At 39.5% G+C, this 27106-nt stretch overlaps 1 protein-coding gene across 1 annotated transcript in view; it reads left to right on the top strand.

Annotated features, from left to right (window-relative positions):
• Positions 1 to 22910, top strand: part of LOC146615055 (ankyrin repeat- and BTB/POZ domain-containing protein 3-A) — a 289414-nt gene extending 266504 nt beyond the window's left edge. Inside the window, exons 9-17 of the mRNA XM_085376547.1 lie at positions 2074 to 2209; positions 6501 to 6733; positions 9606 to 9784; positions 10065 to 10170; positions 19514 to 19616; positions 19721 to 19802; positions 20848 to 20916; positions 21021 to 21134; positions 22580 to 22910. Of these exons, the coding sequence (XP_085232673.1) occupies positions 2074 to 2209; positions 6501 to 6733; positions 9606 to 9784; positions 10065 to 10170; positions 19514 to 19616; positions 19721 to 19802; positions 20848 to 20916; positions 21021 to 21134; positions 22580 to 22810 (1253 nt within the window). The 3' untranslated portion in view covers positions 22811 to 22910. The remainder of the gene's footprint in view (positions 1 to 2073; positions 2210 to 6500; positions 6734 to 9605; positions 9785 to 10064; positions 10171 to 19513; positions 19617 to 19720; positions 19803 to 20847; positions 20917 to 21020; positions 21135 to 22579) is intronic.
• The last annotated feature ends 4196 nt before the right edge of the window (positions 22911 to 27106 follow it).

Here is a 27106-nt window from a genome sequence, read left to right as displayed (position 1 = left end):
AAGACCCAGAATAACTTTATGCAGGTCCAGGCTCGTGTTTTGATGTCTTGATCCCCAATTGGATCATCATGGTTATGGTGTTTTGTTTGATGCTGTGTCCAGTCTGATAATGTCAAGTTCTGGTCTGCTAAGTAGAAAACTCTCCGAGACATAAACCCAGCTTGGACTATAAAATGTGCACAAATAAATAATAATTTATACCTTAAAAAATGAGTATTTACATACATCTACTATATCAGATGTAGATATAAACATAACAAGTTTATTGTAGTTAACTGAAACTAAATACTATGTGCATATATATTTAAAAAACATATAGACAATATCTGTATTGTTTGATAAAAAATGTCATTACAACTTGTTTTTCTTGAGACTTTGGATATCTACAACACTGTGAGTCAACAGCAGTGATTTTTTTCTAAATCTTACTTCTGACCTGTGCCTTTTATAAACAATAATTAAAAAGACTAAAATGTGCAAATTTCAAGCAATGAAAAGAAACTAAAATAAATACTACTTTGAAAATTCTGATACATAGACAACTTTTTAACAAAACTGGATTTAGACACAACACAATATTGATAATATATATATTTCCGAAACATAGATAGGAATCGCAGCAACTCCCAGTACTTTTTTCCATATTGGGCCAAATTTACTAAGGCATTGCACCAGTGAGTAAAGAGAAAAAAATACTGTTTCTATTTATAAAGAGAGCACAGTGACTGTGCACAACTTTTGTTAGTAACCCGTAAAACTGACCATGCCTATGAGCAAATACATAGTTTAAGGGATTTAAGGTGATCACATCACAGATAGACAAGTGCAGTGGGACAGACGGAGACTTCAGGGAGTAATCTATAGAGTAAAGTAAAACTTTGAAGAGGATAGTGGCTGAATTTCTGCTTTGATTAGCAAACGTTACCTACATTTATTATTTGCTGCTCGTGTCCTCGGAGTAAATAGTAACTCTTGCCCAGTGTTGGTCAAGTTATTTGAAAAAAGTAATCAGTAACTAATTACTGATTACTTCCCCAAAAAAGTAATCCCGTTACTTTACTGATTACTTATTTTCAAAAGTAATTAATTACTTAGTTACTTTTTAAAAACACGATTTACAACCTGAAGAGGTGATAAAGCGATAGATCTTTCAGCCCAATTCTACTTTTTCTGCATAATCCATCATACAAAATGTAATCAAATGGAAAAGTCTCTTTTTAAAACTTGTTTTATCAGTTTTAATCTTTTAACTTTATGCATCAAGCAAAAATGTAATTATCTGCAACATTCTCTGACTTGAATAAATTAGTTTAACATTTAAACCTATTTTCTGCACATTCCAGCACATAAAATAAAATATTTTTTATGTTTACACTCACTCTTTCAAATAGATGCAAGTAAAACACAGCAGAAAATAAATAAAGTCAAAGACTCAGCGGTCCTGTTGCTCTATTTTCACCTGTAAAGCAGGACTGGGGGTAGGCGGAGGTTTAACCTGGTGCAGGTGTGCCGCGGTCAGTTGATGAATCCGCGAGTTTCTCTGTGAGTTTCCCATTACGTCGTTGCGCACTCGGTGCTTGCTTGGAAGTTTAGGGGTTTTTTTCGCTGTAAAAAGTTTTCTTCCTACGCACAACGGACACTAATGTTTTTGTCACTTTTTATGGAATCAAACTCAAAGTAAGGTCAGTACTTCCACGCTTTAAACGCTGCACGCTCATACTCTCTCCCACAATCGATATGTGATCCATTGTTGATCTGCACACAGCTGCTGTCACTAACGGCGCACTCGCTTACGTCACTGTCATGAGACATTCTCGCAAAAAAATCACGGTTTTAGTAACGCAGTAACGCAGCGTTCCTACGGGAAAGTAACGGTAATCTAATTACCGATTTTGCAATAGTAATCCCTTACTTTACTCGTTACTTGAAAAAAGTAATCAGATTAAAGTAACGCGTTACTGCCCATCTCTGCTCTTGCCCTCTAATATATGCACAGGACTGAAGCTGTACCTTTCAAATGCGGGTGTGTGTGTCCTCCCTTTTTTAATCTCTTCCCTCTGTCATCCTCGTTAGGTAACTTCGAGCTGGTGAGTTTGCTTTTGGAAAGAGGGGCTGACCCCATGATTGGAACCATGTGTCGAAACGGCATCTCCTCCACCCCGCTGGGAGACATGAACTCATTCAGCCTGGCAGCAGCACATGGCCACAGGTGACACAGACAATCGCACAGACACACACACACATGCACTCTCAAGTTCCAGCCAGCCAAGACATATCCATTACCACAGTATTGATCCATTTACACACTCTGCCCCGGTCCATCTGCCTCTCACAAAATCCTGCAGCACACGAGAGGCAGATATCTCAGTTTCCCTGTCGGACAGCAGGCAGCGATAAGCGCCGCAGTCTATTCGGCCGCTCTCGTGGCTTCGGTTTGACATAATTTCCCTGCAGCTGAGTAAGACAGAGCCCATTAACATTCAGAGCAGCGAGGGCTGTCAGGAAATGGAGTGGAGTGGAAAGCCAACAACACAATGCAGCATTATTAGGACAATCAATTATAGTGTGATGGTCATGCTGCAGTGTGATGTGAGCAGGTTAAAGCTGCATTAGGGCTGTGAGACACTAGACGTTCTTATTTAACATCAGATAAAGTTCATATACGAGCATCAAGAAGCAAACAATAAAAGGATTAATGTAGCTAGTTGCTAACAGTGAAGGTTCCAAGACCCCAGCACACAAGTATTTCTACCTGTGGTATTTTGTCTATCAGTTGCCAGAGTTATTAAACAAGGCTTTGAGAATGTATGTAAAGCATAAGCAGTCATGCAGAAGAGCACAGGAAGATGTGAGTGTACGCTACAAGTATGTCCAAGACAGCGTCCGTAAGTGGTTTGGTGGATTATATTAAAAAGCATCTTGGATGTAAACTTGTAAACTTGACGCATTTTAAAAAACATAAACTGGATCCTGGCCGTGTAGCTATAAAGATAATGTTCATATCTTTGGAAAGGAAAACAAAATATTCCTTTTTCTGACTTTGATTACAGTATAAAAAAAACTGTATATGAGGAATATGAGGAAGAACTTATTCGCTAAATGAGTCATTTTGTTCGGTTCTCACTCTGGTCATCTGGATATTACTAGTGTTCGTTTTTATTGTTATGTGCACATATCCATAGGTGTGAAAATTGAGGCGGGCCTGTATAAAGTTTAGTTTGTAGCTTGGTTTTTTTTACATAAGGGTGTAGGTCTTGAGTATCTTTCAGATTTAAAACATTTTTTAAACCATCTGGAGCATTGACGTATCTTGGTTTTGTACTTTTAAAAATATATTTATTTTTAGAAATAAACTGAATCTAATAAAAAAAAATGGTTTGATAATAATAATGTTTCCTGAATGTCGTATCGACTGGATGGTGATCCATTGTTGGCACTTCCTTCCTTAATCACTAGTTCTTATGTTTTCCAGTCAGTTTTACTTCCTCTTTTTGGGGATTTTTTTTTTTCCATCCTTGTTACCTGTCCGCCTCACCCAGTTTAATTTCACCTGCCTTGTCTTCCACACCTGTTCCCTATCCACCAATTGCCCTCCTGTGTCCGTTAACCACCCACTCCAGTGTACGTGTTTAGACTCCAGCTTCCCTTTGTTCTTCGCCAGATGGTCTTGTTCTCACTGCCAAGTGGTTCGGCACTTTCAAGTCTGGTTTCTTGTTTCTAGTTTTCCCTCCCTGTGTATTTTATTGCCTTGGACTCCTTGCTGTCTTTCATCTATATGTTTAATGGACTTTTGCCTTTTGCCTGTTCCCCATGTGGTTCGTGTGCTTCACTGCTGTATTTTTTTCTTTCTGCCTATCTTCTGACTAATTATTTGGATTCTGGGCTTTTACTAAGCCTCTTTGTGCCTTAGCTGACAAGTTTAATGAATGCAATCTACTCATCAAAATATCCAAGATATTTGTTTCTAGTGAGGGTGGAAACGGTGAAGGTAGGATTTCAGAGACAATACAGTTGTGGGCAGAAGTTTGTATCCCCTCCTCATGGGCATGAATTTCATGGTATTTTGGGGATTTAATTACTTCTTTGAACTTTTCTTTTCCCAGGGTTGAATGATTGTAAAGTAAACATCTTTAATGACTTCAAAAGTTCATGAGTTGGGTGCATTTACTGTGGATTTTCTTTGATCCACACAGAGTATAAAAATATGCATACGGATTAAAGTGTATACATACAGTCACCTAAATATTTTAATAAGTGGAAATGAAGGTTCTGCAGTTGTTGTTTTTTTAACTTGACAAAGCCAAGCTCTATTAAGTTCTTGTTAGTGATTATGATTGACTTCTGGTAGTTTCTCTTTGCCAACATGAAACAAATTTGTTTGACGGCGCTCATTGTCCAAGGAACTCACTGAAGATCTAAGAAGGAGGATTGTAGATTTAAGTTGTGAAGGTCTCTTGGAGTCATTTGTAAATAGCTGCAGATTCCAAGATCATCAGTCCAAGCAATTGTTATATGGATGTGTCACCACCAATTCTGGAAGGAGACCCAAACTGTCACCTCTGATAGGTAACTGATTAGGATGTTCAGGAACCATCAAGGCTCAAGCCTGCCATCAACTGGAAACCTGCTGGAACATCAGCATCACTGTCCACAGTGAAGAGAGTTTCACATCTCCATGGACTGAGAGGCAGGTGACCAAGAAATAAACCCCTGCTTCAGAATGGACACCTTCAAGCTCAACTGAAACTTTCTGCTGCCCACCTGGACAAGCCATATGTCTTCTGGAGCAAGGTTTTATGGTCAGACGAGACAAAGATTGAGCCTTTTGGCCACAATGACAGGAGCAATGTTTGGAAGAGTAAAGGTGAGTCTTTCAAACCGAAAAATACCAGCTTTAAAGCACACTGGTGGTAGCATCATGCTCTGGTGTTAGTTTGCTGCCAATGGTACTGCTCCATTACACAAAGTGGATGGAATTACCAAATTCTTCACTGTCACCTAAAATCAACAGCTAGACGTTTGAAACTTGGACAGGTCTGGGTGTTCCAGCAGGACAACAACCCCCAACATACATTAGAACTGGTTTTTCATTGGATAAAGTAAGCTAACATTAAGCTTGTTTTCCAGCTTAAAGGATTTGTTTGACAGCACTTGCTGGATTGACCAACTCTCAGAACAACAGGAAAGTCCAAAGAACTTAGTGAAGATCTAAGAAGACCAGCGGTACTGGTATTCGTGCCGGTCTACTTTGCTTTTGCAACTAGTATTTCTCATGTTAAAAGTTGACAAATTTTAAAGATATTTCTGTCTCTGGTCATCATAACATTGGGTCATTCCATCCCAAATCACTGTGTACTTTGAGCTTCACTAAAAAGTGCGGACACATATAAAGATTGGTGTGAAATTTTAGCTTCACATGAAAAACGTTTCGTCAACTCACTTGCATGTTTTTGTTTTGGGGTTTTTTTGCTGGGGCACTTTAAATCTGAGGCCATGTTTGAACCCACAAAATTGTGGTGTGAAAAAGTGGGCCAGGATGTATAATTTGGGACAGATACATATAAAAAAAAAAAAGCCTTAAGTTAAAAGTTTAAATATGACCCATAAGCAAGCACCCATTCATTTTTTTTTCTTTTTTTTTTTTAAACAATTGTTGCATACAAAGCTCCTGTGCACAGTTCTGTCCAGGAAGAGGTTTCTGTTAAAGAACTTGTCTGCACAGAGCCCTGACCTCAGTCCCACCCAACACCTCTGGGTGGCAGTGAGCCACATCTTATCTGCATCAGTAATGCTCTTGTTGCTGAGTGGAAGCAAATCTCTGCAGGTTTAAGACTGTGTGAAAAGCCTGAAACCAGAAGGATCGAGGTGGTTACTGCAGCTGAGAATATGCAGTGTTTGGGTTTATGCATGCATGCATTGTAATTCTGCTCAAACCTGACAAAACCAGCAGCATTTTAGTACCAATAAAACAACATTTTATGATCAAACAGCCTCCCCTAACAGGACATGATGATTTGCTGCACTTGGACTCCAAACGAGACCCTCCTCGCTGAAGCAGATGGTGCAGTGATGCATTATCAGGCCGCAGTCACGCTGTTTATGTTACATGCTGGAGTCCATTCTTCTCAAAGAAGGGCGTCTGTTACTGCTGCGCCGTTGTGTTGCTCAGATCCAATGCAATGTTGATGGAGTACAATAAATTTGGAGATTTGGAACAGTTTTTCTTTTCAGCCTGATCCCTGTAAGAGTCATATATTATCACTCCTACACGCTGGTGATGCAGGTTCAGAGTACAATGGGACATTTGTAGTCAATTAAGAGTGAGCACCAGTGAGAGCTACAGAGCCAAATGGGCTTAATGTGGATTTAATGCAGCTTGTGGGTGTCTAACTTGGAACCATTGACTTCACAGCTTTCCTTCATATTATTCGACCCCAGGCCAGATGTTTACCTCTCGCCCTGACCCTGTCATTTTGTCTCATCTCTCTTCTCTCATCTAGGAATGTTTTTCGGAAGCTCCTGTCCCATTCAGACAAAGAAAAGGGGGATGTGCTGTCCCTGGAGGAGATTCTAGCTGAGGGTTCAGATCCAGGGGAGAAGAGGTTGGCTCCCCAGGCCAATGGTGGAGGGACCCTGCGAACAGGAAAGGCCAGACTGAGGGCCCTGAGAGAGGCCATGTACCATAGCGCAGAGCACGGCCATGTGGACATCACCATAGACATCCGCAGCTTAGGTCAGATTTACTAATGCATGCTTCACTGGCACAAATGCATCGCTCTCCGCTGCCTCCAGCTGTCATGAAGATGTGCTTGTGCTGTCCTGTCCTGTGCTGTCCTGTGCTCGCGTCCTCAGAAATCCCAACTGCTCATCCAACCATGAAACGCTCGCACAAGTAGGACTTTTTATATCCGAGGTGATAATAACTCGGTCGAAGGTGTGAGCACGATGACGGAACTGTGTCCTCGGGCAGTGCTCATTTTGTAAATGTGGCAATCATCAGCTTGCACCCCAGCTCATTGAGCACAAGACCTTATGTGGTCTGCTGATTAGGTTTTGATGAGGATTCATTGATTTTAGTCAGCAAAACAACCTCACAGTCGATTTAGTAGCTGTTCTGTACTGTCAGGTTATCAGGTGATACTTTGCAATTGTTGGTTTTTAAGGATAGATTTAAGAATTTTCAGATGAAAGTAGTAAGCTGTCCAAATGTAAAAACATACCCACTTACCAGCACCATCTAAAAGTCACCAATTAGCACCTTATATGCCATTTGTTAAACCAGTTAAAAAACCAAAGTGTTAAACTACACATGAGATATAAGCTGCTAATTAGCGAGCTTTAGGGGTGTTGGTACACAGCTTCTACAACTGTGGGCACAATGTTTCCAGGATTTAAGCTAATCTGTGAGTGATGAGCTTTTAAAACTTTCTTATCCACATTGGTTTAAAATTTGCAGATGATGGTAACGATTAAGATCATTTTCTGTGGCTGGATTATTTAGCCGGGATACTCTTTTTAAAAAATATTAAAGTGTGGAAAACTGAGAAATTGACATCAAAATTACAAACTGTACATAAAAGATGGACACGAGCTGCTGTTTTGGCCATTGCGCAGAGATGTAATCAAACTCTGGATGCAAACGTCCGGAGTATTTTCTCACATCGTTTATGTTTCATTAAAGCGTGGTTGCGTGGTGAGCGCTATGTTGATAGTTAAAATTTTAGTTTGTGATCCAGTCGTGATCACAACGTCTGTGGTAAAAAAAAAAAAAAAATTAGTTCTCCCTTTTTTAAATTTGTCCCCTGTAAAGAAAAACAAAGGTGCAAACTTCAACCTCTCCCATTGTGATCTTGTTTTTTTATGTGATCGGTTCTGTTTGTTTGTCTGTTTGTCTGTTTGTTAGCAGTCCAGCGTCAAGTTTTCAAGATATTGTGTTCAAATTTTGTGTGACGGTGAATAACAATATCAGCTGATTTAATTTAGGTGAAAATTGGGTCAAGGTCACACTAAATGTGAAGAAGTAAAAAGTAAAATCTTTACATAACAAACAATTTTTTATGGATCGTTATAAAACTTCCCAACAATAATGTAGTACCCGGCTGGCTAAGCATTTGACCTTGACCTTTATTGCCAAGGTCGAAGTTAACCTTGAAAAAAATTTCAGAAAACCATACCGAGTAATATCGTATAGAAGGGCATGCCGTACATTTATTTTTTCAATACGATGCCCTACGATGTCACACTGACAGCTTTTTTTACACACAGTCCCCCGTTTTCAGAGGCTCAAAAGTGGAGTGTAACTTGCATTAATCTGAAATAAAAGGATTGCTTTTAATAACTGGATGAAAATCCCTTGGCGTTAATGATTGCCTGAAGTCTGTATCCTCCTTTGACATGCTCTGTGTACAGAGGCAGAATTACTTAAATGTCTTCATTGTCCAGGATCTTATGGATGTGACTGTATTTGAGGGGTTAAATCAGCCGGAGAAGCTGAAGAGTCAACTCATGTCATGTGTTGAAGAAGACAAAACTTCACAGAGATCCCTCAAAGTGGAATAATGACATAATTTATACTAAACTTTATGGCTTAATGAGCTAGTTTAAAAACAAAGTTACCCTCACAAAGCATAAAATCCAAATAAAACCCACCTGTATCAGGCTGTAAACGTCATTAATTTGTGCTTTTAGGTTGCACATTTTAACACAGTGGATTAGAGGAAATGTAGTTTTTGCCAATTGGCTTTATTTTTCTGTTGTAAAGGTTCTTGTCTGGACAGTAATTACAACCACTCATGCTGCTTTTCCAGCTTTGCTAGCAGGAGCAATCCTGTCCTGAAACAACACACAGACAGACAGACCTGAACAACTGAGAAGTTGTGCCATATGTTTTAAAATACAACTTTTTGCTGAACAATATTGTAGAAAAGGAGGACGACTTGACACACCGTCCGTGTTTATTTGTCAGTTTTTTATTAGGAGAACACACTGCTGGCAGTTCTGTGAGGTTTGGCACCTACATCCTGTAGCTTTTCAGCTGGTGTACAGCACACACCCCTCCTCCGGCTTCTATCTATCTATCTAGGGAGAGACCTCGTTAGTTAATGCCGCACACCTGTCCCACCAACCTCCTTGGCACTGCCCTTGAGCTCACTGCACCACCGCTCCCCTGCCCCTGAGCAAGGGACCACACCTCTACCAGAAATATAAACCTGCCACCTCCAGACTGGGCTTTTCAGTCCCACCATTTCCCTGTTGACTTTTTTTTTTTCAATATTTTAAGTTTTTAAAAAATCTTTTTAAAAATGAGCCATTTTCAAAGCCATAAAACATACATGTATGAAAATACCTGGATGATAAATTTTCCGCTCATCTCGTCAGTTAAACTTCATTCACGTCCAACACATTTAACAGAGCATTCTTTAATTACATTCAGGTGCTGCTTTTCTATTCTCACTGAAACCCTTAATCCAAACACCCACCATGCCATCGTCCTCCACCTCCCACAACGCCATCACGTGATGGAAACATGGTCGGTTCTGTTGCCCTTGAAACCGCTCGCTCTCGGATGTTGTGTGTATTCACGCTCCGTGTGCTGGTGTTCCCAGGTGTTCCCTGGACGCTGCACACCTGGCTCGAGTCCCTGCGTACCTGCTTCATCCAGCACCGCCGACCGCTGATCCAGGGCCTGCTCAAAGACTTCTGCTGCATCCAGGAGGAGGAGTACACTGAGGAGCTGATCACGCACGGCCTGCCACTCATGTTCCAGATCCTCCGATCCAGCAAGGTCACTGGAGCTTTCTTTCATGTCCACGTAAACAAAACGCTTATTAGAGGAACATCAGACAACGTAAGGCACGCTTTCTGGGAATACAAACCGCCCTGTGCCCATGTGCTGGGTCGACATTAATAACACTCATGTTTGCATAAATTTAGTGCACTTCAAACCATATTATCATACATTTGCATAATTTCTTGTCCCGGATTGCTCATGGAAAAAAACGAGGCCACAAAACTGTAATATGTGTAAAGTTTCTGTCCTCACTGGTGTTTGTGTGTGTCTGCAGAATGAGGTGATAAGTCAGCAGCTGTCAGTCATTTTTACGCAGTGCTACGGGCCCTTCCCCATCCCTAAGCTGACGGAGATCAAGAAGAAGCAGACCTCGCGCTTAGGTAAGAGAGCGAGTTATTAATGCTTAACATTTGCTGTGTGATGAGGATGTGACTGCGGTGAAGATTCTCTCTATTTTTTGTTGTGTTTTGGGGGGGTTAGAGCGAGGAGTTACCTCAAGCTCAGAGAGCGCGCTTTTTCTCCTCGTCACATCTGTAGGTTCCTTTGACATTTGCAGCAGGTGATTAAATAAAGGTTTACAAATGGATTTAATCCTATTTACAGTGCATCCTTCTGTGCTTCAGAAGAAGCCACATATAGACAAAGAAGTATCAGATTAACTCATAATGAAACAAGATCTTCTTGATGTTTTCAAAATATTTTCACAAATAATTTGTTTGTTTTTTGTCTGTTTGTTGGAAAAACACCACTTTGGGGGAAATCTATCTAGAAAATGATTTTATTTGTGTTCTAAGGAGCTGTATGAACATTATCTAGTAGTAGAAATGTATTCAATATATTTGAAGGTTTCTTAGGCTACGTTCACACCTGCAGGTCTTAATGCTCAATTCCGATTTTTTGATCAAATCCGGGTTTTTTTGTCTGCTTGTTCACACTACAAATAAAATGTGACAGCAAACGCGCTCTAGCGTGAACCCTCAAAGCGGCCCGCATGCGCAAAAGAAGACGTCACACACAACACGCTCTGTTTAGACCCAGAGCAAACAATATTGTTTGACTGATGGCTGTTAATATAAAGACTTGTTTCAGACTTTACGTTCCCCAATTTTGCTTTAAGTTATAAAGTTATTTTGTTATTTACATATGGCCTAATGATGATCCTTATTGCTGTTTTAGAGAGGAGCGGTGCTTCAAAGGATAGTTGCAGATTTCTGTCAGAATCTGCAGATTATACAGTACAAATAAAATGTTCACGTTTCTCCAACGTTGTCTTCCCAACAGTTTCACTGACATCTATACTGGATGGCCAGGAAGCGTTCGCGATATCTTCTCCGGAGCTGATAACTGGCGTCTGTCTTGTGTCAGTGACGTAAAAAACGGATTTAATGCGACATGACCGTTCAAAGAGCAGTCGCTTTCTAAAACATCAGATATGTATCGGATTCAGTACCACATACGAAAGTGACCCAGGTTGGATTTGAAAATATCGGATTTGTGCCGTTCACACTGTCATACCATGATCGGATATGGGTCGCATAGGGTCAAAAAAAATCGGATTTGATGCGCTTTCGCCTGCAGTGTGAACATAGCCTTAGTTTCCTCAAAGGAAGCTTTGGGAGATTAAATAAAACCTTAAATTTCACATGCAAAGGTCTTTAATGTTTGCTCTTCTTAAAAAGGTTTTTGTGTCCGGCTGCAGAGACAAAGTGAAAGTGAATTGCGTGTGTGGTATTCAGTCCTACTTGTGGTGCTTGAGTCATCACCTGTCACTACTGCAGCTGATTGTCAATATTTGTTCAAAGTAAAATTACAGTAAAGTCCATAATTTTGTTGTGCAAAGATACAATTTTAGTTATTTTGCTTTTGTATGTCAAAAAAGTGTAAAATCGAACAATCGAGATGTGAGTGAAGTGCAGGATTACAGCCATTTTTACTAGATTAATTGGACACTTAGGCCTCACCTCAATGCACCACCTCAGTGAATGGAAATACAAGGTGCAAACTGCTGTTTACCGAAAATGAATTTATCTCAGTTTCTCAAGGTAAAGAAATATAAATTCTTCAATAGCTAAGTCAGTCACCTGATCTCAGTCCATTACATCGTACTTTCCAGTTAGTGATGTAAACACTGAATGCAGAGAGACCCACAAACAAAGACTGACTATAACTGTGGCAGTGAATCCTAAACAGTTAATGAGACACTTTTTGTTAAAACCTTTGAATTACATCTGAGTGTGCGCTTCAATCGCATCTTGATTGTTTGATTTTAAACCCCACTGTTGTGGAGTACAAAGGCAAAATTACAAAAGATTGTGTCACTGCCCAACAAATTATGGACCTAAATGTAATTAGTTTTAATCCAAGTTGCATTTCATTTTTTGGCACAAACTCATTGAACTACTGTGGTCAAATAAGGATAGTTTTGAATCACAGTAATTCATATTTAGCGGCTTGGCTCTGTTCTGGGACGTCGCCGCCTTTCTGTGTGCGTTCACAGCAAAATATTGGGAGAGCAGACACATAAAACATACATCGAACATCAGTGATAACAAAACGTGACAGTGAATATGTCAGAAAAAAAGGAGAAGATGAGGATGTGAAGCAACATTAGGCAGGCTTAAATAATCCATTAACCCTTGAGCTCCCCTAGGGAAAAATGGGACCCGCTTGGGTACTTTTGGATTTTTGATTCTCAATATATCAGTCATTTTAAAGACTAGTTGCATGAAACTTGGCCAGGATGTGTGTTTTAGGATTATTTTTTAAATTCAATGATCCCCTCTATGGTGTGGTGTATAGTAAAGGAGATTCACATATGTACCCCCTGCAGTCACCCTTGTACCCGCTTGGGCCCCATTGACTCCCATTATAATCACATATTTTCGATATACTGTAATCCTGACATGTGATAATTTTTTTCTCGTGAATACCTAATGGATCTAAGCCTCTGCCTTCAAAATAAAGGAAAAATATGTTTTGGATCCAATGAGCACAATATTAGGTACAGCACCACCATAGACATTTTCAGTGGTTTTGAATGCAGGACATGGTTATCTTATTATGCAAAATACATGACAATAAAACAGCTGACCACCATAAAATAGTCTTGATGTAGTGGAACTGATATAAGAGAGTGGTGTGAATGTGATTGAGAATATATTTATACTGTGTGTGTGTGTCGGTCGCAAACAAAACAGCCCGTAGAGCCGCCTCCTTGAAGTGAACAACGGCAGCCTGCTTCGTTTTTTTTCTCTTTTCTTTGAACCTCTGTCAATGTTATTTTTCTGACTTGGCTGAGGGCAAAAACAAGGCTCATTGTGCAGAGAAGGGAGGGGTGTGAAAGCAGCCACTTCTTTGTTGAGCCAGAGGGGGGGAGGGGTGTGAAAACAGCCACCTGCTTGCTGAGCAGAGGGGGAGGGGCAGTCGTTACTCTCCCAGGCAAGTCAGCAGAGCGGAGGGAGAGAGACAGAGAGAGATCCTTTTCTATCTTCTTGGATTCAAGTGCACATTTGAAGTCTGTGGGAATAGTTTGCAGCCTTGTCTTACTAGTCATTTCTGCACAGTCGCCACGAAATGTACAGATGCGCGCACCACAACACGAAGCGCACGGTCAATTTAGGGGAGCTTGGAAGCAGTGATCATCCTGCAAACAGCGCATTATTATCGTAACGGCTGCAAAAGTTAGGATATGTCCTGTCTGCAACATCCATCCATCTAGAGGTTCGTGCTATAAAATGTAAATTACATCTTTGTTCAGTTTGTTGTTGAGTTTGCTAAGGTCAGTTCAGTTTCCCAGTGTCACAGGAATGGAACAGGAGGGAGAGACAGAAAATGATCATCCTCTATCCAATAAGATAGAGGATGATCATTTTTTAATTCAGGTGCACCTTTGAAGTCTGTGAGAATAGTTTGCAGACTTGTCTTACTAGTCATTTCTGCACAGATGCCACGAAATGAACAGATGCGCGCATGCACAACACAAAGCGCACGGTCAATTTAGGGGAGGCTTTTGCTGAGAAAGCGCAGCGTTCCAAAAAGCTGAAGCAGTGCTCATTGTGCAAACAGCACATTATTATCGTAACTGCTGCAAAGATATATATAAGATATGTCCTGTCTGCAAAATCTAACCATCTTATGGTTCATGCTATGTATGATAATGTAAATTACATCTTTGTTTAGTTTGTTGTTGAGTTTGTTCAGGTCAGTTCAGTTTGTTTTTTTGCAATAAAGTGTTATTGTTCCAAAAATAATAATGCATTCAAATCAATGTTGTTATGAATTATTTACCTATTCAAGGCTGTAATAACCTCATGCCAAATACTTCCATTTGCAAGTCATTTTTTGAAAATATTGCATATTATGGGTTTCCCCCCCAAAAAACAGGGTTTTTTTTATGACAATAAAGCCATAAAAACCTAAAAAATATTTAAAAAATAATGAAAAACTTTATATCTGTGGTTAGGTCTGAAGTTGTTTAAAAGATCTGATGTGAAAAAAATCAGAAAAAAAATTCATATATGATATTGCTATATCACCTTTTGTCAGGGGACCCGTGTGGGTACGAAGGGGAACTAATGGGTGTAAATTTTAAAAACTCTTATTACTCCAAAAATAATAATGCATTCAAATCAATGTTGTTATGAATTATTTACCTATTCAAGGCTGTAATAACTTCATGCCAAATGCTTCCATTTGCAAGTCATTTTTTGAAAATATTGCATATTATGGGTTTTTCCCCCCAAAAAAACAGGGTTTTTTATGACAATAAAGCCATAAAAACCTAAAAAATATTTAAAAAATAATGAAAAACTTTATATCTGTGGTTAGGTCTGAAGTTGTTTAAAAGATCTGATGTGAAAAAAATCAGAAAAAAAATTCATATATGATATTGCTATATCACCTTTTGTCAGGGGACCCGTGTGGGTACGAAGGGGCACAGATGGGTGTAAATTTGAAAAACTCTTATTACTCCAAAAATAATAATGCATTCAAATCAATGTTGTTATGAATTATTTACCTATTCAAGGCTGTAATAACTTCATGCCAAATACTTCCATTTGCAAGTCATTTTTTGAAAATATTGCATATTATGGGTTTTTCCCCCCCAAAAAACAGGGTTTTTTATGACAATAAAGCCATAAAAACCTAAAAAATATTTAAAAAATAATGAAAAACTTTATATCTGTGGTTAGGTCTGAAGTTGTTTAAAAGATCTGATGTGAAAAAAATCAGAAAAAAAATTCATATATGATATTGCTATATCACCTTTTGTCAGGGGACCCGTGTGGGTACGAAGGGGCACAGATGGGTGTAAATTTGAAAAACTCTTATTACTCCAAAAATAATAATGCATTCAAATCAATGTTGTTATGAATTATTTACCTATTCAAGGCTGTAATAACTTCATGCCAAATACTTCCATTTGCAAGTCATTTTTTGAAAATATTGCATATTATGGGTTTTTCCCCCCCAAAAAACAGGGTTTTTTATGACAATAAGGCCATAAAAACCTAAAAAATATTTAAAAAATAATGAAAAACTTTATATCTGTGGTTAGGTCTGAAGTTGTTTAAAAGATCTGATGTGAAAAAAATCAGAAAAAAAATTCATATATGATATTGCTATATCACCTTTTGTCAGGGGACCCGTGTGGGTACGAAGGGGCACAGATGGGTATAAATTTTGAGGGATGCTCAAGGGTTAATGGATGGTGTCCTGCGGCATTACGGAGCTCCTGGATAGTCTGAGGTGCAACTTGCCAGCGTGAGATGGATGAAACATAATGTCTCAGAGGTAATCTATCGTTAGGTCAGGCAGATGTGGGGGCCAATCAATCGTATCAGTTCCTTCATTCTCCAGGAACTGCCTGCATACTATCGCTACACGAGGCCGGGCATTGCCGTGCACCAGCATAGAGTCTGAAAGGGAGTCCAAGGATTTCATCCTGATACCTGATGGCACTCAGGGTGCCGTTGCCTGGCCTGAAGAGGTCTGTGTGTCCCACAGTGGATATGCCTCCCCAGACCATCACTACCCACCACCAAACCGGTCACGCTGAACGATGTTACAAACAGCATAATGCTCTCTGCATCTTCTCCAAACCCTTTCATGTTTGTCACATGTGCTCAGGGTGAACCTGCTTTCATCTGTGAAAAGCTACAGTGCCAGTGGTGGACTGGTATTCTATTTTAAATGCCAATTGGGCTCACTGGTGCTGGGCAGTGAGCACCGGAATATCAGGCTACCCTCATGAGTTGTTTCCGATTGTTTCATCAGAGACATTCACACCAGTGCTGAAGGTCACCCTGTTCCTCCTTGCACAAAGGAGCAGATAGTTGTCTTATCGATGTTTAAGGACCTCTCCTCGAGCAACTGCATGTCTCCTAGAATCTCCTCCGTGCTCATGAGACTGTGCCGGGAGACACAGCAAACCTTCTGGCCATGGCACGAATTGATGTGCCATCCTGGAGTTGTTCTGTAGCCTCTGTAGGGTCCAGGTATCACCTCAGGCTTCTAGTAGTGACACTGACCCTAGCCAAAAACTAGTGAAAAAATAGACGGGGGGTTGTCTCGTTTTTGCCCCTCTAGGGCTCCTCTTCCTAATTTGATTTACCCCAAAGCAGCTGAAAGTGATCGACAACCCCCTCTGCGAGGTACCGGACCAGATCAATATCCCACGAGTCTGACTGACTTGATGGTACACTCTTATTAAAATGTGTTTTCATTTTTGTTTTTGTTTTTTATTTAAAGTCATTAAAGATGTATGCTGTACAATTATTTCACCCTGGAAAAAGAAAATATTAAGTTCAAAGAACTAATTAAAACCCCTGAATTACCGTGATGTGCATGCCCATAAGGAGGTGCATGTAAACTTCTGTCCAAAACTGTAAAGTGAGTTTCATTTTAAAAGTAATCTGATATATTTTTTTTTTTTTATTTCGACGTGCAGTATTTTCTGGGTCATTCTTACTATTCGGTGCCATTTGAGTCCTAATGACATAATATGGTATATTTAGTGTAAAACTTGTCTAATGCTTATTTCTAAACCATTTTCTTGTATGTTTAACCCCCCTCTACCATAGAACACATTGATATATACACAGGATAAATACATTAAAAGTAAATTACTTTTATTTTAGCACAAGTCACTAAAGTACTATGTCCCCAGTCATGCTTGCTCGACTTCAGTTACAAATATAACTTAAAAAAAAAAAAAAAATCTAGATTTTTCATCATTTCTGGATTGGCTTATTTCTAATGTTCCTCATCAAATGTTCTTTTTTATTATTAATGCATGTTTAATACTTAAAATCTTTTAAAAAAATGTGTCCCTGAATCAACTGTCACCCCTGTTATTCTGATAAGAATTCCATAGAACACATCACCTGATTATTCTTTTAGTCACATGACACTCCCGGATGTAACATATTTTGGAGGGAAAACTTTCAAGAAGAAGACGAGTAAGTACCACTCTTTAATCAACCCTTTTTTCAATGTTTTAGCAAGATTTTGTAATGTGGCAAAGCATAACACGTCCAACCTGTTACGCTTATTAATAGTGGAAACAATTTTTTTTTTGTCATTTTTATAATATGGCTAATAAACATGTTAAAAATGGTTCTTAGTGGTCACCATGTACTAGCTTGTTGTTCATCATACTAGTAGTAATGGCTAAGTTTAGCATAAAATCTCCCCCCTGTTACCGTCACCCCTGTTATTGCTATGCACTGTAACAGGGGGGACACATGGTAACAGGGGGGACGTAAGATGATAGAAGTTTAGTGTTTAGGGTTATTTATAAAAGTGTGTATTGGTAATTATTATTAACCTGTATATATATACTTTTAGAAGATTTTGAATAGTATACATTTTTCAGGGAATGGCACCAATGTCTGCTGCGGAGAAGCAGCGGCGCTACCGAGCACATCGTGATGCTGACCCTGAGAGAAGACAGATATATCTCAAAAGAGAAGTGGAGAAAGGACAGAGAGGAAGGGGAAAAAAAGAAAGTGGCAGATCTCAGTGAACGACAGAAGAGAGCACAGAGAAAGCAGTGGCGAGAAAGGAAAAGAAAGCAGAGGGTCAAAGGAACCATGAAAATCCACCAAGTACTCAGTTTCTCTCCAGGAACAATAAAATACAGGGACATAACCTGCCTTTGCCAGGCAGACAAAGGTGTACTGGACTGTGAATGCTATGGCCTGAAGGAGATAAGCCTTAGTCAAGAGGCAAGTCCACATTGCACTGAGGGACCAACCCGGCCTGAGAACATCACAAAAGATCATATTGGTCAGTGGTGCATTATCAACTACGATGGTGAACCCTACCCAGGAATCATTCTGGAGGTTGAAGAGGATGTTAAAGTGAAATGCATGCACAAGAACGGGACCAACAAGTTCCACTGGCCAAGTCCACGTGAGGACATAACCTGGTATAGGGATGACCAGGTTGTGTGTCTGATGAAAGAACCAACACCTTTGAATAAGAGGTCAGTTCAGCTGGAGAGGAAAGTGTGGGATTTCCTTGAAAAAAACTGGAGTTGCTGGTCTGTTGCATAGGTAAAATGTGTGAGAAAAATGTTCATTATGTTGGGTGTACAGTGAAAATTTGCTTGTTTAATGTGGACATGTATCTACCTGTGTTGGTTGGACGGGCATGGTGAAGGTGTTCAAAGTTTCTTTAAGGTGGTATTTTTTGTCACTGATGTTATGTCCACCCTGTTACCTCCTGTCCACCCTGTTTCTCCTCTGTCCACCCTGTTACCTGTGTGTTTCTTTTGTTAATTAAATCAAATCAACAAACATAATGCATGTCTCTTTGGTTATTGGGAGGGAATGAATCAGCAAAATTAAGTTACTTAAAAATGGAGCCAATTTTTTTTTATATTCCCTTTGAATCTAAAAACAATCTTTTGAAATTACACTGTCTTAAAACTGAACCTGTCTTCTTTCAATATAATGCTTGTTTAAAATACTTCCTTGAAATTTTCTTGCAGATTTTAAAAAGGGACATTGTAGCTTTTAGAAAATGTAAATATTACTATAACTGTGTATTCAAAACAGTTATTAATAGAAAATTGAATGTCCTGTAACAGGGTGGACATTTGGCACGTCATGGGTAAAGACTTTGATTTTAAAAAAATATTATAATATAATATCCTTAGCTGGACCAATACATTTTTCTTATAGGTTGAAAATCCCTCTTTTAGATGAAATGTTAAAATAATTCAAAATTTTGTATTTTTTGATGAAGAGTGATCACACTGAAATGGCACCGAATAGTAGGAATGACCCTTCTCTATGTGCAGATAAAATGGGTCCACTTGTCTGTAATGAACCAAATCGTCCATTAACACCTCAAACTTTATTTTAGACATTTCTTTGAGAGAAACGAGGAAGAAGAGAAACATTCAGTGACGGCGCTGCAGCGCCACCTGCTGATCATTTACTGGCAGGGTTTAAATAAAGTGCTTTAAATCGCTTGATTTGTGTGCAGTGAATGAAATGCACTCGAGGATGCAAACACCGGATATCAAATGCAAATCCCCTGCCGTTTAGGAATGCTAACGCGATTTGATAATTCAGCACTGATAGGCGCGTGATGAATCAGCCTTGCGGTAATTAATGGCCACATTAGCTTAATCTTCTGCTGTTTGCTGCTCTGCATGCATTGTGTGGGAGACGTGAATAAATCTCTCTTTTTTTTTTCTTTTGTTTTTTTTAGACCCCCACTTCCTGAACAACAAGGAGATGTCTGATGTTACCTTCCTGGTGGAGGGGAAACCATTTTATGCACATAAAGTTTTGCTGTTTACAGCTTCACCCAGGTAACCTGAAACTTTGCTCCTATTTTATTTTGTAAAACAAAAGCGCACCGATGGGAAAAATAATGTAGAATTTATCTGTTTTTTGTTGTTGTTGTTGTTTTTAGGTTCAAGTCGCTGCTGCAAAACCGACCAGCAGCAGAAAACACCTGCATTGAGATCAGCCATGTCAAGTACAATATTTTCCATGTAAGACGTTTATTTCAGTTCAATTTAATTCCGTTTTATTTTTACAGCACCAAATCACAACAACAGTTGCCTCAAGTCACTTTATATTGTACGGTAGAATGTATGTGGGAAGGAAAAACTACCTCTTAACGGAAATGAAACCTCCAGCAGATCCAGGCTCAGGGAGAAGGCAGCCGTCTGCCGTTCTTCTCTGGGGTGAGAGAAGAAAGATTTCAGTGCATACAAAACCTATTCCCACTCTCAACCAGACCCACAACACTCATCGTCCCCTATGAGTATAAGAACAGGCTCCACGTTTGATTGTTTTATTCTGAAGGAATGGTGTTAGGTACATAGTTAAACAATCGAGATTAAGAAATCCATTTAATTCTCAAACACAGAAAGTATATAACTCCAACTTTACCGTATGAAGCTTAAGGCTGACCCAATTTGTGCACATCTGTGGGAATGGCATGAATCTTTTTGGAAAAGGGTTAAATGAAGTCTGTCAGCAGTATTGCACATTTCTGATTTTAAATGATTCACATTAGCTGTAAACCCAGAGCCCAGAAACGTGAGCTTGAACCGGCTTGGCGGCTGCTAAAATGTTGGAAATGTTGTTCCTGCTCGCTTTCTGGATGTTCTTTATCTTTTAGCTTTCCACTGGGTGTATCCATGAGGCTACAGAAGACACAATTAAACTGCGGCCCCAGAGCTTCCCCCTCCCATTTCTTTCCCCTTGTCTCTTTCAATTTCTCTCCAGTCCTGCTGGGGACTTGTTTATCTCTGGTCTGCTCTTTATTTTTACTGATTGAATGCTTGTTCCTTTTTAAATGGCGATAAAAAGAAAACATGAGAGTAAATATCACTGGATGCAGGGAAGGTATTTGATAGCAGTGAAAATATGTAAATGCTTAAATTTACATATGTAATTCAAATCTGGATTACTTTCCAGGTGACAGAATGGAGCCAAAAAAGAGGCACAAAAAAAGCAACAGAAAAAAGGGTCCCTCTTGTACTCTTCATCAGCTTCATAACCTGAAGCCTGTACTGTTCTCTGTTACAGTTGGTGATGCAGTATTTGTACTGTGGAGGCACCGAGTCCCTGCACATACGCAACACTGAAGTAATGGAGGTAAGAAAGACTTAACCAAAGCCTGTGGAGTGACAGCATGAGTATTAACATTTCTAATCCCGAGTCCTGTGCCTCATTCTGTGTGGCTGTACTGTTCCCTGTAGCTCCTGTCTGCAGCCAAATTCTTTCAACTAGAGGCCCTTCAGAGACACTGTGAGATCATCTGCTCCAAGAACATCACCACCGAAACCTGTGTGGACCTCTACAAACACGCTAAGGTGGGAGGCTTACGGTCTCTAGCAGCTGATTTACATACTGGGAGGGGTTTGTGTAATGAATTTTTACATAAGGTGCAAACATGCCATTAATTAACAATTGCAGACTGGCAATACAACCACCACACACACTATTTTTCAAGCTGCTCTCATATTTTTGTATTAGCAGTGACTCAAATGACAAATGGAACAAAGTGGAACAAAAACTTTATGCATGGGCTGACACACCAGACACGATCAAGATGTTCAGTTGAGCCGCAGTCATGCTAGGCTCAACTGAGAATAGGGAATAATAATAATGCTTTGGTGCATGGAAGACACAGACTTGTCTGCAAACACTTGCCAACTACTTGCAGAGCAGTAGTGAAACTGTGGAAAGTGCAATGCGTACCAGAAAAGCATACCCACTTGTCTTCAAAGGAAAAGTTGCGATTTTTAAATGTATTGATTGCAGTAGTGAGACGTAGCATTTCAGACTTTACTACCACTTGGTGGTAGTAGAAGTAGTTTGCCACTGTTTGCAGACACGTTGGCATCATCCATGGAAACAACAGGGAACCAAGGTAACCGGCAGGTAATCAACACAATCACAAGAAGGTAACAGATTTAATCTGTGAGCAATCACTGACCAACCGAACAGGAAATACATGTTTTTTCCTCAGCAATCAGAGGTTGCCAGGCGGTCTCCAGCTAATCTCCAGGACTCTGTGATGAAGCCTAGATGGCAGTGTGATTAAACCATTAATAACGTATACGTTTGTAAAACGTAAAATTTGCTATAACAGCATTAAAACATGGGAGTCAATGGCAACTGACTGACTTTTAAGGGAACCTCACATGGACATTAAAGAAATGGCCCTTATATACACTGGCTTTATTTTCCAGTCTCAGGGTTTGTCTTGCTTATATTGTGTTAATGTTGCTCAGTTTGTTAACATTTGCTGTATATTTTTTATTAAGTTACATTGCAGAAAAGGTGCATTGACAAATTAACTTGTAAAACAGGATAATAGTTTTATTTTAAAGTGAATACCTAATTAGAAGCTGTGTTGCTTTTAGCTCAGAAGCTAAAAGTGGTAGTACAGAGTACCGGTTTTACAGTTTTGTGAAGTTGGTGTTTGTGGGGTTTCTACAACTTTCCAAGTGGGGAAATTCGAGCTGAAAATTCCACCTTTATTTCCATCTTCCCGCCTGAGTACTGGAATAAAAATACCCTGTTAGTTGTTCAAAGTAAACTAATTAAAGATATTTAAAGAAAGTGCTAGATTGACAGATTAATAGCTGCTATTGTAAGGTTCAAACACTGGGATAATAATGATGACTGTTCTTAAAAAGCAATTACCAATTTTGGGCTGGAATATGACTGGAATATTGGCAAAATTATATATAATCAGAATTTGAAAGCTGCTAATGTCACACATTCCTTTCATCTTTCATTTTCATTGTAGTTCCTTGGTGCCACGGAGCTGACGGCTTTCATCGAGGGCTACTTCCTGAAGAACATGGTGCTGCTGATCGAACTCGATGGCTTCAAGCAGCTCCTGTACGAACCTTCCCCCGCCGAGAGCCCCGTGTCCAGCCCCGGCATCTGCTCCGACATCCTCCACGACCTGGAGAAGACTCTGGCCGCACGCATCCACTCCATCCACCTCTCCACCTCCAAGGGCTCCGTGGTGTGACGTCATCCTCACCGGAGCCCTTCGATCCAACCACAGCATCCATGTAATGCCACTTTTAGCATCCAGCGTCCCGCTTTACTTCCCCGTTTTCCCCTGACCAAGCACCCACCCTGCTGATGAAGAGGAGCTGTCGGATGTTTTTAAGTCAGGAATTCCCTTTAATTCTGCCTGTTGCAGCTCAATGGGGGTTCATGTTGCGACTTCCTGACCTTGAACTCTTTTGCCCTGTGGCTCCCATCGGTCACTCCACACCCTGAAGAGTAATAAAAACCTACAAGAAAAAACAAAAAAAACAGAACTGCCTTGACCCAACAGTATCATTTAGCTCTAACCATGATTCTAAAAAATTTCTATTGTATTTCATATAGGATACGTGCATGAAATACATAGGCTACTGTACACTGTTTTTCACTCAAAAAGGTAGAGTAGAATTTTAACTCAATAAATGCAGCTTCGTTATCATCTGCGAAATGAGACTGTGGTTTACAAACAATAATACTTTATGGAAGTGGATGCCATTACACATGCCAAAATCTAGATATAACCCTTCTATACAACCAATAAAAGTGATTAGTAGCAAAGCCAGCAGGCGGACTTTTAGGTGGCTCTTATTTACATCTCATTCTGTCTCTTCTATGTTGGATTCACTGTGTTATATCTACTGTGTGCAGAGGCCAAACTGATCACAGGAACTTCCACCGTGGCTGACACTGCGGCCGGCACTCATTCGACTAAAGACGGCCCACTCAGTGAAATCTATGCTGACTTATGCTTGAAACATGGATGCCCAACTGGGAAATTAACTTGCGATAACGCCCACGGACGACTCTTTTTAAAAAAAAAAAAATTATTGTTACTATTATTGGTATTTTTTTTTGCATGACATCTTGTCAACTGAGCTGACCCCTGGTGTTGCTTTTTATGCAGATATTACTTCACGGACCACTTTCGCAAGGGGAAGTAAGGGGAAAACGCTGCTTGTTAACTTTGTATCCACTGCAAAACTGATCAAAAGTGGGATTTGGAGAGGGGGGGTTTCAATTGGCAGGGACTTTCTCTTTAAAGATGCTTAAAGTAAGCATGTTAATACATTCTGAAAGTCATAGTGTTAGTTTTTTTGTTATTGTTTTTTTTGTTTTGTTTTTTGTAAGCTGATGTACAGTATCCCCACCTCCCCTACACACACCCGCTTGGCTGCTGACACCAGTCTCATTGAATGTGCTCCCTGCTGTGCGTCTTGTTTATGCAAAGTTGCATGTTTACTCTGTTCGTATGACTCCTCTGTTTTTGCTTTAGGTGTGCTTTCTGTGTAGACTGAGTAGGCTGAGTGAGGTGTTGAAGAGGTTTTGCCTCAAATTACTTGAGCTCTTTCAGATAATATTCTAAGCCATCGGGGTAGACCATGAGATGCATGTTAAAGTCACTCTTTGTTTAAGGCTTCACCCCCACATGAATTCTTCGAAGGAGAGGCTGAATCCTGCACAGAGCACTGAGTTTATTAGAGGCACAATTACCCTATTTATACCAGCCATCTGTATCTGGACACGTTCTCTCAATGCATATCTGATTTATGGGTCTTTATATTTACAACCGGTATAAAAATGCATCCTCGGTCTCTCCACTCTGCTTGTAATCAGTATGGAAATTAGTTGGACTTGTCAAAAAACATGGCACGTCCCACGTCAGGGTTCTGTTTATTTGACTGAGCTGCTCCATGAAGCAGCTCGGTAAAATAAGACCTCCAAATGTTGTGTGGTTTGGACATATGTTAATTGCAAGTCTAAATGGGGTAAATTTAGACGATGTTATTTGACTTACACAGCCACTTTATCCAGTTCAACTGCTCGTTAAATGTCTGATGAGTCTCGATTTCTGCTGCAACATTCAGGCGAAAGGGTCAGAATTTGGAGTAAACAACAGCACCTTGTTGAATCTGTGAAAGCAGGTGTTCACCCCGATATTAGAAAGGTGTATGGCTGGTGAGGGTAAATCTGTGAGTGCTGAGGTGTAAAATTAGCTTCAAATAAATTTAGTAAATCCAAACTAAAATAGTAGATTCCATAAAACAACCTGATGCATCTGATGTGTGAAGTTGCTCAAACTAAAAGAAAATGAAACAAGCACTTTTAGAGTTACAGCAGTGATCCAGAAGGATGGCAGCATAAACCTCATAAATTTCATGATCAGAGCACCCACTCAAGAATTTGTGTGGGCAGTCCTGTGGAAGATACTCGGACTTCTGCAGTCGCTATGCACACATCCTCCAAGTAGGCACGTGGGATATCTTTCCACAGCTTTCAATGTGCGTTCATAATTATGGACACCAACTGCTTTGTATTTTCCTCTCCTTCCTTTCTGGAAATTAGTTTAAAAAGCAAATGAAAGTGACACATCTTTGAAATACTAAACAATTGTTTTAATTTAGTTTAATTTAATCATCATGATAGATTTAAAAACTGTGTGAAGAAAAAACAAGCCTATATATTAAAAAAAAAAAACGGGAGATGATAACTATGACTACCAAGAAAAATGAGCGCAGTGTGCAGATGAAAGCGGTTAAAAGCTCAATTTAAGGTGAGGAGGAAAATAAACTTTCCCGTTCTGATATGTTTTAAACAAACAGTAACTCCGAAATTAAATTTGTTTATTATTTTTCTCAGAGATTAATCAAAACATTTTTAAAAAAAAGTTGCCGCTGCCGTTTTATTTCGCATGAATGTCAACTTCGGTTCAGGAAAGCGCCAAATTTTTAGATTAAAAACAGAAGTTCAACCAAATCTGAGGACAGTTTAACTGGAAAACAAGTACGCATATCTACCAATTTTTATCAATACCCAAAAAATGTTCAAAAGGTCAGAAGATGGTTTGGGGGTTGGAGGACTTGGTTGACTGGTGGTTTTTATGTAAAAGTGAATTTTCTTAATTCGCATCCAAAAAAGTGGGAATTTAAACTCAGTGCTCAAAGTGTGCAATAATTCAACCTTTTTATCCCTGTGATTGCATCAAATAACGCGTCTCACTCCTTAAAGGACCAAATGTAAACAACTGTCAGCTCTGCTGCTCAAAAGAACGTTTTAATCGAACCCATCCGATGTAACCGGTACCTCTCTCCCTCTAAGGAAATCGCACACCACACAGTGTATTTCATGAATGTAACAGTGCAGCAAACGTGCAAAGTTTTCCAATCCAGCGAGAAACCAAAAAAAAAAGGAAACCAGATGCTTCACTTTGGCTAAACAATGCAAACATCGTTCAAGTGTCCTCATACTCTGTGGTGGTTGTTCCTCCTGTAATTGGAAGGTATCATTTAAAAAACTGTAGCACGTTCCAAAAATAATGATATTATTTGTTTTGGTTCCTGCAAATCATTTTAAGAGAGAGAGATTTGGGCATATACGCACACACACATTGACACAAAGCTGTAAATAGCTACAGAAAAGAAAGTACAGATGTTATCCTACAGCTTTATTTTCTTACCTACATACACGGCATGATATATTTTATTTTACATTCCGCTATTTTGTTTTACAAAAGGGAAAAGAATATATAGAGATATATAAATATAAACTTTAAAGTTTTAAAAATTAAGCAATATTTCCATTAAATTGTATTACTTTCAGTGGTATGATGTGCAATATGCCACAGGAGATGGAGTATAATGAGCTGAAAGACGATTATATACGAGTGACTGAGACTGAAACAGAAGGTTGAATATATATGAATATTATTTCTGTCTCTTTTGTGACGCCCCTTCATGTACTGTTTTGCCACCGTGGTGTTCATTTTTACCGTGAACCCTTTGAGGAAGCTGACAGTCACGATGTCGACTCACCACACTCGCTTCTTAAATGTGAAACGTAACTTTAAAAGATGCAAGCCGTTTTTGTCTCCGCAGAGGTGAAAAGGTTCACAATGATGTCAAGCACTTTCTGTGCCAGTGTTACTGTAGCCTCTCTCTCTCTCAATCGAAAAGCATTAGTATTTCAACTGTGAGCTTAAGTTTCAGTCTTATTGTGATTTTTTTTTTTTTTCAAAGAAACATATATGGCTTTGACATTAGAATAGAGAGGAAAAAACAATCCTTTTTTAAAATCTGTCTTAATGTTACGCCATTAGCAAAAGACTAACTTTAGCCCCTGTACTGGCGCTTTTGATTCCAAACTGGGTCCAAGCTGTAGAGTAAGTGTCGGTTCGCATGGCTCTTCTTGTTTAATGTTGTTGAGAATGTGCTCTATACACCAGCTTCGTCCACCGAGACCCTCCCCTTTATTTGCCTGCATACTTGTTCCTAATAAA

This window comes from Diplotaxodon limnothrissa, linkage group LG17 (genome assembly GCF_057381915.1).
Source record: "Diplotaxodon limnothrissa isolate DT_005_m linkage group LG17, D_limnothrissa_male_GT1.1, whole genome shotgun sequence".
Lineage (NCBI taxonomy): Eukaryota > Metazoa > Chordata > Actinopteri > Cichliformes > Cichlidae > Diplotaxodon > Diplotaxodon limnothrissa.
This window is presented reverse-complemented; position numbering and strand designations above follow the sequence as displayed.